The sequence below is a fragment of the Rana temporaria genome, chromosome 5 (assembly GCF_905171775.1).
Source record: "Rana temporaria chromosome 5, aRanTem1.1, whole genome shotgun sequence".
Taxonomy (NCBI): Eukaryota; Metazoa; Chordata; class Amphibia; order Anura; family Ranidae; genus Rana; species Rana temporaria.
In genome coordinates this window covers 184,837,943-184,852,132 of record NC_053493.1, presented here as the reverse complement: position 1 = coordinate 184,852,132, position 14,190 = coordinate 184,837,943, and the positions used below count along the sequence as shown (strand labels likewise).

Here is a 14,190-nt window from a genome sequence, read left to right as displayed (position 1 = left end):
GCACATGCGTCATCCCAATGGACCGTGATGCATGTCGTGCGTCATTAGAAGCATGTCGCGCACGCTCAAAATAAGCTATATTCAGGAAATTATTCCACGCCTCGCTTTAGATATGGTCAGACAGTGTCCACCAAAATATCATGGACTGAGTACTCCATCATGGAAACCTTGCCTCACTATGAACTCAGCCACAACAGTCAGACGTATGCAAAACACGACATAATGATGATAGAACTTTATACCACTGGGAGCATCCAAATAATGGAACATTACAATGCAACCAAAAATAAAAATTAACTGAAATAATTAAATTACATGGCCCGGATTCAGATACATTTTCGTATCTTTCGGCGGACGTAGCGTATCTCAGATACACTACGCCGCCGTAATTTAGGGCGCAAGTTCTGTATTCAGAAAGAACTTGCGCCCTAAGTTACGGCGGCGTAGTGTAAATGTGTCAGCGTAAGCCCGCCTAATTCAAATGTGGATGATGTGGGCGTGTTTTATGTAAATTACTTGTGACCCCACGTAATTGACGTTTCTTATGAACGGCGCATGCTCCAAATTACGCCGTAAACTGTCAATGCTTTCAACGTGAACGTAACTTACGTGCAGCCCTATTCGCGAATGACTTACACAAATGACGTAATCGACGGAAAATTCAACGCTGGCCCGACGTCCATACTTAACATAGGATACGCCTCATATAGCAGGGGTAACTTTACGCCGAAAAAAGCCTTACGTAAACAACGTAAAAAAATGCTCCGGATGGACGTACGTTTCTGAATCGGCGTATCTACCTAATTTGCATATTCCTTGCTTAAATCGATGGAAGTGCCACCTAGCGGCCAGCGTAAATATGCAACTAAGATACGACGGCGTAAGAGACTTACGCCAGTCGGATCTTAGCTAAATTCTTAGCTGAAAACAGAAAAAAGATACGCCGGAGCATCCTAGAAGTTAAGCGGCGTATCAATAGATACGCCAGCGTAACTTCTTTCTGAATCTGGCCCCATATCTTTATCCAATGACTGTATTTATATAGAATAAAAATGAACCCTTTCCTGCCTAAGCCCATTTCTGACATTTGTTGCTTACAAGTTAAAATCTGTGGGCTGGATTCAGAAAGATCAGCGGATCTTTCTGCTGGCGTAACGTATCTCAGATATGTTACGCCGCCATAACTTTGGGGTCAAGTTCTGTATGCAGAAAGAACTTGCGCCCTTAGTTACGGCGGCGTAACGTATGTGTGGCGGCGTAAGCCCGCCTAATTGAAATGGGGATGTTGGGGGTGTGTTTTATTTAAATTTCACTTGACCCCGCGTATTTGAAGTTTTTTGCATGCGCCATTCGTGAAAAAATCCCAGTGCGCATGCTCGAAATTATACCGCAAAGCCTCTTTGGTATCGACGTGAAAGTAACTTACACAAAGCCCTATTCGCGAACGACTTACGCAAACAACGTAAAATTTTCAAAACTCGTGCGAGAACGACGTCCATACTTAACATTAGCTACGCCTCATATAGCAGGGGTAACTTTACGCCGGAAAAAGCCAAACGTAAACGACGTAAAAAAATGCGCCGGCGGGACGTACGTTTCTGAATCGGCGTAAATACCTAATTAGCATATTCCTCACGTAACTATACGGAAGCGCCACCTAGCGGCCAGCGCAAATATGCAGCCTAAGATACGACGGTGTAAGACACTTACACCTGTCGGATCTTAGGGATATCTATGCGTAACTGATTCTCTGAATCAGGCGCATAGAGACGACGGCCCGCACTCAGAGATACACCGGCATATCAGGAGATACACCGTCTTATCTCCTATCTGAATCCAGCCCTGTATTTTTTGCTAGAAAATTACTTAAAACCCCCAAACATTATATATATATATATATATATATATATATATATATATATATATATATATATATATATATATATATATATATATATATATTGTGACATGGGGTGTTTAGCTCAGTGGTAGATGTGTTTTTCCAGCTTGTCCACAGCAGTCGGTTATCAGGTTTGAGGGAATGGCAGCCCATTTTTATTAAAGGGAAACAAAATAAATGTTTGTACACAGGATTTCCCACACAGGGGTTCTTCTCCAGTAAATTCACATAACAGAAAATTCCAGGCCTCCTGGCTCCTATGCTTACTTTGCCTTGCAGTTACCTGCTAAACCGGCCTACTCCTGGTCTCCACAGGATTCTCCAGCCCTTGGGTTAGCTCACTGTCCCCCAGACTCCAGGACTCCCCTTGGACTTGCTAGTCGTCTTGGCTCTCCCAGCCTCCCAGACCCTTCTCTGGTCTTACACAGGGTGGACAGCTTTTCAGACACAAGTCTGTCTTGATACAACAGCAGTAACAAGCTGCACACACTCCACCTTCCTCCACTCTCTGCTCTCACCAGCCCCTCATTATATGGGCTGTGTGCACCTGGGCACACACCTTGCTGGCTGTCCTGAAGACCCGGACACAGGGTTGGAGATTCTGTCCCACCCAAGACTCTGAGGAATCTCCAAACTACAGAGCCCCATATAATGATAGAAAAATCCAGAGATAGTTGCCAGAGCAGATTTCTCTTCTCAAAATAATTGCTCTGTAGCCTTGCAGTCACCTAATATGCAAACTCTGTTTGTTTCCTCATTAACCCCATTTTCCCAGAGACAGGGACTCACACTATATATATTAGAAGAGACCCTAGAGAATAAAATGGTGATTGTTTCAATATTTTATGTCACACGGTATTTGCGCAGCGGTCTTTTAAACTATTTTTTGGGGGAAAAAATACACTTTCATGAATTAAAGAAAAGAAACCGTAGTTAGCCCAATTTTTTTTTGTTTAGTGACAGTAATAGGTGGTGACGGGTACTCTTTATGGTGGTATAACATCCAGATATCCCATATTGCTAATTATACTAAACTATCCCCAATTTATTATATGTTAACAATAATATTAATAGCCATATAGGCCTATGCATTGTTAATAAAAGAGTTGAGGTCCCACACGTTTAAGCCGTGGGGGAAGTACAGTAGCACCTCAACTCATATATCCAAAAAGTTTCTAACTGAAAGACACCACCTTTATTGGACCCCCCTCTACATAGAGAGACATATTTGTAGATTAAAGAAAACTGTGTACCCTTAGGGTCTCTATTTTGGTACCGTGGATAGTGTTTAGGGGCACTGTGATTAGTCAACCCTTTTTTTTTAATATTTACAATGTGTTCATTGACTCTCACAGAAAAAGACTTAAAGGGTCACTAAAGGAATTTTTTTTTTTTTAGCTAAATAGCTTCCTTTACCTTACTGCAGTCCTGGTTTCATGTCCTCATTGTTCGTTTTTGCTTTCATGTTGCTGTAAATCCTCTCTGTTCTGGACACTTCCTGGTTGCCTGTTTCCTGATAACCACAGTACTGGGAGATTTCTCACAGTGGTCACTAATCAAGGAGGTGTGATTACTGTGTGTAAAACGAAACTGGATTGGTGCTGAGGAGTTTTAGACAAAGTATCACTGCTCTTTATTGGCTCACTGCCCTCTAGTGACTCTCTGTACATCAGAGAACCAGCAAACAACAGCAAAAACAAAACTACACTGCAGGCACATTATATGATTGTTTTGTATCTATTTTTAATCATTTTTAAAAGGAATCAGTTAACTATTATGTCTCTATGCCCTGTAAACAGTCATTTCAGCTAAAAAATGTTTTTCCTTTAGTGACCCTTTAATTGTTCTGCCCACATATTGATTCCCACAAGGGCAGGTCAATAAGTTGACAATATTGACAATATAAGTGGTAGATTGTTTCGTAGTGTATATATATGGTTAGCAATAGTGGACTTAAAGCGGAGGTTCTGCGACCAATTGTTTTTTTTTTTCTTTGCGTTTAATCAGTGGTGTTATATATCTGAATTGAGTACTCACTTTTTAGGTGTCTTGCAACATCACCCATCCGTTTTCATAGTAAAGAGAAACTTATATTTTGCGATCTAGGCATTTGCCATTTTGCTTGTGGGCATTGTGAAAGCCCACAAGTAATTACTTCCTGGAAGCGGTGAATTCACCGCTCTATCCCGGGCATGTGCACTCTTTACGGCGACCTGCGCCGTAAACATCCTGGTTGTCATCACAACGGGCGTCGTCATTGAAAAGTACACGCCCCGTTGTGATGCCATTCACAGCTAGAGAAACATCAGGTTGCCGTTCGCTGTGGATCTTGGGAAGCATGAGCCTGTGCTCCAAGTACACACTGCGGCGCTGAGGAAACGCCTACTCCCGCGGGAGAGGGATTCATGAAAATGACAATTATGAAAAAGGTATTTACCTAAAAAAAACGACCAATTTAATATCCTACATGTCCACTGATCTGGAGACAGTGTTGTGTTTTAGGTGAACCTCCGCTTTAAATTCCATCAATTTCCTTTTAATGCACGTATTGTGGATACACATATTGCACTTACGCCATGGGAAATAACCAATCAAATTATGAAAGAAAGCAGAACGAGTGGGAGGATTAATAACATTGCAGTGAAAGACCACCCCTATTACTTTGCAGCAGTGGTGTAACTAGAACCTTCAGGGCCCCGATGCAAGAAACCATGAAGGGCCCCTCTGACCCCCCGGACAGGGCTCTTTTCTCAGAGCTCGGTGGCGGAACAACAGGATCTGGTCGCTAGTGGGTGGCTGCATATAAAGGAACCGATTTCTCCATTTCCCCTGCTTCTCCTCCTCTCCCTCCCACAGGCATTCAGCGGCTTCAAGAGGAAAATGGAGAGATTGGTTCCTCTATGTCAGTGTTTCTCAATACTTTTCCAGCCAGGGCACCCTTGAAGTATACTCTTAGGTCAGTGAAGGTGAACCTTGGCAACCCAGATGTTTTGGAACTACATTTCCCATGATGCTCAACTACACTGCAGAGTGCATGAGCATCATAGGAAATGTCGTTCCAAAACATCTGGGGTGCCAAGGTTCGCCATCACTGCCCTAGGTGAATGGGGCTGCACTGCAACCACCCTGCAACTGTGTGCATTGCAGCTTAGTGATGATGCAGTCAGGAGGCAACACATTGACTCTTTACCAGCTGTCAAATGCCTCTGAAAAGCGATCTGAGCATGGATTGCTTTTCAGTGGAACAGCATTTTTTTGCTGGTACTATGAACCAGCAAAAAATAAATAAAAAATCGGTTCTGGTTGTACACATATATGGGGTCATGTAAACACACATAGATACACATACACTGTTTATATACATATATATATATATATATGCACACACATATAAACCAGTGGTGGCTGGTGCTCAACATTTTTGGGGGGGCGCAAGCAAACTGAAAAATTCTTCAAAAAAATAAAATAAATTGCAGTCTCACTGTGTCCATCAAAAGCAGCCACTGTGCCCATCAAATGCAGCCACTGTGTCCATCAAATGCAGCCACTGTGCCCATCAAATGCAGCCACTGTGCCCAAACGCAGCCACTGTGCCCATCAAACGCAGCCACTGTGCCCAAACGCAGCCACTGTGCCCATCAAACTCAGCCACTGTGCCCTCAACCGCAGCCACTGTGCCCTCAACCGCAGCCACTGTGCCCTCAACCACAGCCACTGTGCCCATCAAATGCAGCTACTGTGCCCATCAAATGCAGCCACTGTGCCCATCAAATGCAGCCACTGTGCCCTCAACCGCAGCCACTGTGCCCTCAACCACAGCCACTGTGCCCTCAACCACAGCCACTGTGCCATCAACCGTAGCCCCTGTGCCCATCAAATGCAGCCACTGTGCCCATCAAATGCAGCCACTGTGCCCATCAAACGCAGCCACTGTGCCCATCAAATTCAGTCACTGTGCCCTCAACCACAGCCACTGTGCCATCAATCGCAACTACTGTGCCCATCAAATGCAGCCACTGTGCCCATCAAATGCAGCCACTGTGCCCATCAACCGCAGCCACTGTGCCCATCAACCACAGCCACTGTGCCCATCAAATGCAGCCACTGTGCCCATCAAATGCAGCCACTGTGCCCATCAAATGCAGCCACTGTGCCCATCAACCGCAGCCACTGTGCCCATTAACCACAGCCACTGTGCCATCAACCGCAGCCACTGTGCCCATCAAATGCAGCCACTGTGCCCATCAAATGCAGCCACTGTGCCCAACAAATGCAACCACTGTGCCATCAAACACAGCCACTGTGCCATCAAACACAGCCAGGGGGTAGCTGGAGAGAGGGGGGCGATGCCCTGCGCCCTTTTGGACGCACCGCCACTAACACATACATGCACACTCACATACATGTTCACATGCACACACACATTCATACACATATGGCATGCACACTCACATAAATACATATGCACATACGCATGAACACACACACACGCATGAACACACACACACACACACATATGAACACACACACATATAAACACACACAGTAGATAAAAAACGTCAGTCTTACCTTAGCAGCTCTTCCTGCTGGGTACTGCACTGTAGGGGGAGACAAAGAGCACACACTGTGCTTTCACTTTGTAATGAATGTGACGAGCTCCCCGCACAGTGCCGATTACAGTTCGGCCTGGGATCGGGAAACTCATCTCCGCTTCTCCTATCAAATCACTGTATACAAGGGGCCCGGTCGCCATTGCGACCTCAGCGACCCCTATAATTCCGCCACTGCTTTGCAGTGAAAGACCACCCCTATATATGACTTTAGCTCTTTCAGGCAGTAAAGGTCCCAGCACCCGGTCATTTTTAGGAACATTCCAATGTTTCATAAAATTTTTTACAATTTGATTACATTGTAGAGAAAAGGACGGGAAAAAATACTATTTTTAATAATCATCTTGATTTGATTTGGGACTATCATCCAAAAGAAATGATCTGTAGACACAAAGAGCTCTCTGTATTTCAGAATCCAATTCTTGAATAGCATGGCCTTTCCCCAAAAACATTTGCTTCAAAAATGGTAGCCTCTATTTTAAAATCATACAGATTTGAACAGTTGCGTCGCAGTCGTAGAAACTGACTGCGAGGCACAGACCTCAGCCAAGCTGCATGGTGGCAGCTATCTGTGGAAATTTACCCATTGTGATCAGTAGGTTTGACTTTTGGTCACAATCTGTTTGTTAATAATCTCTATTTTCAGGTCCAGGAATTGGATCATCTCCCTGCTGAATTCATGAGATAAAGCGATGCCCCTATCATTGTTATTCAGCAGGGAGAATAACTGTTCTAATGATTCAAAACTACCATTCCATAGTTGACTCATAAGCATCTCACGCCTCAGTATTTTTTCGGAACCTGCGCATGCATCATGAACCGTGATGCGTGTACGCCATTAGAAGCATGGTGTGTGCGCTTGAAATAAGCCATATCTGGGAAATTATTCCACTCCTCGTTTTAAATATGATCAGTGTCCACCAAAACGTTATGGACTGATAATGAAAACCACGCCTTACTATGAACTGAGCCACAACAGACAGGCGTATGCAAAACACACTGTAAGGATGATAGAACTTTATACCACTGAATATTGGGCGATCACCAGCCTTATAGAGAGTTACCTAATAATCCTACAAGTAAATATAAAAGAGATCTGACTAAATTAATAGACATAGGTTTCCAAAATAATATTCATGATAGAAAAGAAAAAGAAAACAATCCCACTGCCTCCTAGGATCATGGTAATGTACATGTTATGTAAATTCACAAAGACTCCATGCAACCACCGGGACACCCAATAGTCAGTGGGATTGACTCTATTATGTCCAGGTTTGGACAATATATAAACTTTTACCTTCAACCTCAGATGAGGAAGATATCGTCTTTTTTTCAAGACACTAATGACACTATTAGATTGTCATAAAATGTCAGGTTGCAAGACGATTTTTGATTAGCCACGGCAGATGTGGCTTCTCTTTATACATGCATTCCTCATCAGATGGGACTAGACGCAGTATAATATTTCTTATCACAAGATGAAATGGTTCCTAGGTCTCAAAAAATCTTCATTATGAATCTACTAGTGTTTGCAACTAGACATAATTATTTTTGGTTTAAAGGGAAGTTTTATTTACAAGAAAGGGGTGTGGCTGTGGGTGCAAAATTTGCCCCTAGCCCCGCCAACCTATTCATGGCCAAATGGGAGGAGGATGTTGTATATGCCCAAAACAGACCAGAACTGGTCTTTTGGACCAGGTACATAGACTCCGGAGGGAGTCTATTCCACATTTTCACAGTTCTTACTGTGAAGAAACCGTTCCATATTTGGAGAAGATTTTTTTCCCTCTAGACGTAAAGAGTGTCCCTTAACCTCTGTGATGACCTTAAAGTGAATAACTCAACCCCAAGTTCACTACATAGACCACTTATGTATGTGTACATGTTGATCATATCCCCCCTTAATCTCCTCTTCTCAAGAGAAAATTTATTTTGTTCCTTAGTTGACATTCTCTGTACTTTCTCCAGTTCCCCAATATGCTTTTTGAGAACCGATGCCCAAAACTGAACTGCATATTCCAGATGAGGTTTTACTAATGATTTGTACAGGGGCAAATGATCTCTCTCTCTAACTCTCTTTTTCTCTCTCTCTCTCTCTCTCTCTCTCTCTGTCTAACTCTCTTTCTCTCTCTCTCTCTCTCTCTCTCTTGAGGCCATACCTCCCTTAATACAAGAAAGGACTTTGCTCAGTTTGTAAACCGCAGCTTGGCATTGCATGCTATTATTAAGCTTATGATCTACCAAAACCCCCAGATCCTTCTCCACTATGGATTCCTCCAGTTGTACTCCCCTAGTTTGTATGATGTCTGCATATTCTTAGCCCCTAAGTGCATCATTTATCAACATTAAACCTCATTTGCCACACAGTTGCCCAATTAAACAGTGCATTGAGGTCAGTTTTTCCACTCCAAAGCTTGGTTTCATCTGCAAAGACTGTGTAGCGCCTGGCTATGGCTATTTATAGAGCCGGTGCTATTGTAAATTTGGAGGGAGTTCAGAGAACCTGTTTATTTGGTTAAATTTATGGCCTTTGCTCTAGCTTTGGCTGTACTGTTTGTGCATACTGTCATTGTCTGGGGAGCGAGTCCCACCCCAGACGACAGGTGGCAGCAGTAGGGTCAAGTGCAGTTGGATATAACTTCCCGGCAGCCAATCAGGAGGGTTGATCGCCTCGCTGTGCATGCTGGGAAGGGGTATTTAAACGGCAGACGCCATTGGTTTGGGGTCGCTGTGTTCCCGCCCTTGAGCTGTGTAGTCGTACCACCACCCGTGTATGTGGCCCTCCTGGCCGGGGTGTGTGCGTGTGTCGTAGTGTTCCTGGCTCCGGGACCACGTTGGTCCAGAGCACATTCATCTATCTGGTGGATCCAGTGAGTCGACTGGGTCCCTAACTTGCCAGATAGTCCTGGGCTGTCCGTCCAATTGCGGGAGGCAGACTGATGAAGAACCTGTCCGGAAGATACCGAGCACGAGGCTGGTGTTTCAGGAGAGGCCTGTCTATTCATCGGAGGACACTTTGGTTCTGAGAGGCTGGACGTAGGTCGTCTTGTCAGTTGCTGATTTAACCAAAGCTATGTGAAGGAGAACCGGGTGCTGAATCCAGTCAAGAAGGATTTTGGACTGCAATTGTCTTCAATCTTCAGGAGGGTCTGTGGCAGAGACTTAATCCTATTCATCCGAGTGACACTCTGGCTGCCAGGCTGGTGAGAGAGGCCTGTCCAGATGCACTATACCCACTCTGGATAGAGTGGCGAAGTAAAGTTGTCGTTGGAAGCAGGACTGTTTCCATATCCAGTTACACCTGAATTCGTGGTTTTCTATTTTGCTATCCATTCACCTTCCTACTGTTTATCGTTTTTACCCGGCTGGGTAATAAAAGCACAGAAAAGACACCTGTCGTGTGGACATTGACTTTACTGCAACTCTCATCCAGTACCCTAGACGGCGGAGATACAGAGGTTAACGTGCCACCCAAATCAAACCAGCAGCTCCTTCGGGGGTAGTGCTACAACTGAAATGGTACTTTTAATCCCAGAACCTATATGATTTATAAAGTTATTAAAAAGTAAGGGTCCCAACACTGAACCTGGGGGTACACCACTGATAACCTTAGACCATTCAGAGTATGAATCATTAACTGCTACTCTCTAAATTTGGCTTTTTAGCCAATTTTCTATCCATTTACAAACTGATCCTTCAAGATTGTAGACTTTACCTTAAAACATTAGCCGTGTGTGGGGAACTGTGTCAAATGCTTTTGCAAAATCCAAGTATACCATGTCCACAGCCACTACTCTGTCCAAAGTTTTACTTCTTAAAAAAGTAATCCGGTTTGTTTGACAACTTCTGTCCTTCATGAATCCATGCTGTCTGTTGCTTAAAATATCTATAGGTATACTGTTATGTAATTATGTCTAATTGATACAACATCTATAAATACGCAATGACCAGTATAGATGGACACCCCAGATGATGTCTTAGCAGACGAAACAAGTCAGCTCCATGCTCTATCCAGGAAGTTGCTTTGTACATGCTGTAATTTTCCTGCTGGCTCTTATGACAGGCTTTTGATCTTTGGATGTGATGTACATTTTCTACCATTTTTAAATAAATTTACCAATATGGTTTTACGTGGAGGCTCTTTTATGTTTACACGGTTCATCGGAATGCTTAATTTAAATCAAGTGAATGGCAACCCTGACTGGAGGCGGCGACGCGATACCTACTGAATAACCTATGTAACTATTGTTTGGATTACACATGCCTTATTGACTCAGTACCATGGTATCTGAGTCCACTTGTTCAGGTAAGCACAGTACCCATGTTTTATTGGTTGAACTGGATGGACTATTTTCAACCTGACTAACTATGTAACTATGTAACTATATTTGGTTCCGATAATCTCACCACCTTTTGGGGAGCTATGGTAGTCAGTGGTGGTTCCCAGGAGGAGATCAGAGATCTGTCACTGGCTCCGATCCTAGTAACTGTTGCAGCTGTTAACCCCTGGTGCATTAAATCTAAATCTTGCCTGGCCTGGAACATTGTTTATGGTGCCCCAGTGCTATTGCTAAAAGGACTGTTCTAAGAAGTATCTGCAGAGAAAAGAGTGTCCTTTTGTTACGGTTCAGCATTCTAGACTTTCTAGAATATCCTACAGACAACCCCTAGACTGTTTATTGAGCCAGAGGACGGACTGTTGCTGTGTGCCTGGCTGCTATTGTATCTATTTGCGAAAGAACCTGGGAAAAACTTAAAGGCCCTTGTGGAGGTGACCCCTACAAAAAAAGTTTTACGGAAATCTCCCAATTTTCAACAAAATGTGTGTGAAATGAAAACTTATATTCAGACATCTGTCATTTTGAGTGTTTCTACTTGTCAGTAAATAAATGGAAAGACCCACAACTTTTTCTTGTGCAGAGGCCTCGTTGCTGTCTGCATATGTCTGTAACCTATGACATCCAAGTAGGTGCTGATCCGCTGATACTTATAGCTTAGTACACGGAGGGGGAAATAGCAGAAAGGAGTCAGTAAACAGTTCATTAAAAATGCATGATTAAAACCTAAAATTTCATTGAAATGCCCCCTTTTTATTCACCTAACATTCATTTGCTGATCTAAGAAGAGAAAAAGAACAAGTGATGTAAAATTACAAATTTGATAGCCTGTGTGTGATTTCTGGATAACAACAAGCTTTCTAAGAAAATAAAAGCACAATCTTTTTAAGCACACAAAAAATATAATCTGATATCTATCTTTTTGTAGGTATTATACAACGTTTTTGATTCCTTTGTTGCTATTGGAGGCGAAAATGTGACAGGTGTGGAATGCGTCAAAGGTGTTGGTATGTATCAGTTTAGAAAATATTTCATCAATACTGTATTTTCTGCTGCTTTTATTGCATCTGCCACAATACCGTTTTGGAAACATTCACAATCAGAATAAATAATACTGTAATGCAGCTTTAAAATCAGTAATGCAGATTAAAAAATGTGAGAGGCTCTTATTTTTGTTTAAAACTTCCGTTTTCATTTGAACTATGCTTTGGAAATTAATCTAGAAGTTTACAATCTACAATCAAAAGTTTAACTTTATCTGCTGTCTTTCAGAGGGTAAAAGATTGGTATATTAAAAAAAAAAAAAAAAATTGGCGTTATGTGCCATCTAAAATTCAGTACAGCCATTCACTTATATGGCATGCTGTACAAGGCGAGTGTGGTTCCCTGGGCACATGTGAGCACAACGGATTTTCCCCATCAATTGCACTCCTGACATATTTGTCTTTTGTAAATACATTCTGATGTATTTACAAAAGACAAATGTGTCAGGAGTGCAATTGATGGGGAAAATCCGTTGTAGAGAAGTATAGGCATTTATAAGGGCATGTCCATATACAGCTATGCGCTTGCATGGCAGGCTGGATGCATCACGTGTGACCCTCAAGGCACGGGCAATTGCAAGGAAATTATGCTAGGCATATATAAAAAGGGGTTCTAAACGCTAATAAAAAAAAAAATACAAATATATCATACTTACATCCACTGTGCACTTCCTTTTGCACAGAGTGGCCCCGATCCTCATCTTCTGGGGTCCTCCATTGGTGCTCGTGGGTCCTCCCCATATCAGAAAACCCCCTAGGGGGTTACAGTGCCGGCGCGCTCCCGAGTCCAGCTTTTGAGTTCATAGACACAGAATACTGGACTCGTGAGTCTCGAGTCATGAGCAGAGATCCAGCACCTATTATTGGAATATTAACACCTCCAGTTAATCATATATTGAATCAACAATTTTATTAACAAGGGCATGTGCTGAAAAAGGACAAGAGTTAGCAGATTTACGGAAAGATTTGTTGAAAATGTAGGAGATACCAGTATTTTAAGTCTCTGGGATACAGAATTAAATATGATATCAATGAACTCAGGACGAAGTTTGGCAGAGGCTGATAGAGTGAGAGGTTTTTGGTAGTGAGCCAAAAGAAAAATCAGGTTGGGAAAAGCTGTGTCTTTCAGCCAATATTTTTTGTTTCGCCACTGAGCTGGATTATCACAGTCTTGAGCCTAATATCAAGACAGCTTGTATAACAGTGTAAATTTGCTGTTCCCTCAAAATAACTCAACAGACAGCCATTAATGTCTAAACCACTGACAAAAAATGTGAAAGTCCAAATTGAGCCCAAAGTGTCAATATTTTGTGTGGCCAGCATTTTTTTCTAGCACTGCCTTAACTCTCTTGAGCATGGAGTTCACCAGAACTTCACAGCTTGCCACTGGAGTCCTCTTCCACTCCTTCATGATGCCCCCAGCTTCTTTAGCAAGGCAGTGGTCATCTCGGAGGTGTGTTTGGGGTCATTATCATGTTGAAATACTGCCCTGCAGACAGTCTCTGAAGGAAGGGGATCATGCTCTGCTTCAGTATGTCACAGTACAGGTTGGAATTCATAGTTCCCTCAATGAAATGTAGCTCCACAGTGCTGGCACCACTCACGCAGTCCCAGACCATGACACTCCCACCATCATGCTTGACTGCAGGCAAAATACACTTGTCTTTGTACTCCTGATCTAGTTGCCGCCACACACGCTTGACATCTGAACCAAATAAGTTTATCTTGGTCTCATCAGACCATAGGACATGGCTCCAGTAATCCATGTCCTTAGTCTGCTTTTCTTCAGCAAACTGTTTGTAGGCTTCCTTATGCCTCATCTTTAGAGACTTCCTTCTGGAACAACAGCCAAGCAGACCAATTTGATACAGTGTGCGGCCAATGGTCTGAGCACTGAGAGGCTGACCCCCACCCCTTCAACCTCTGCAGCAATGCCGGCAGCACTTATACGTATATTTCCCAAAGACGACCTCTGGATATGACGCCGTCGCCGAGCACATGCACTCAACTTCTTTGGTTGACCGTGGCGAGCCCTGTTCTGAGAGGAACCTCTCCTGTTAAACCGCTGGATGGTCTTGGTCACAGTGCTGCAGCTCATTTTCAGGGTCTTAGCACTCTTCTTATAGCCTATGCCATCTTTATGTAGAACAATTATTTTTTTCAAATCCTCAGAGAGTTCTTTGCCATGCGGTGCCATGTTGAACTTCCAGTGACCAGTATAAGAGAGTGAGATCAATAACACCAAATGTATCACACCTGCTCCCCATTCACGCCAAATACTGCAGCTGCTGACTTTTAAT

At 43.1% G+C, this 14,190-nt stretch overlaps 1 protein-coding gene across 3 annotated transcripts in view; it reads left to right on the top strand.

Annotated features, from left to right (window-relative positions):
• SLC9A3 (solute carrier family 9 member A3) overlaps positions 1–14,190 on the top strand; it is a 714,882-nt gene that overhangs the window by 408,696 nt on the left and 291,996 nt on the right. For all 3 annotated transcript variants that reach the window (XM_040353440.1, XM_040353441.1, XM_040353442.1), the window contains exon 4: positions 11,776–11,854. In XM_040353440.1, the coding sequence (XP_040209374.1) occupies positions 11,776–11,854 (79 nt within the window). The remainder of the gene's footprint in view (positions 1–11,775; positions 11,855–14,190) is intronic.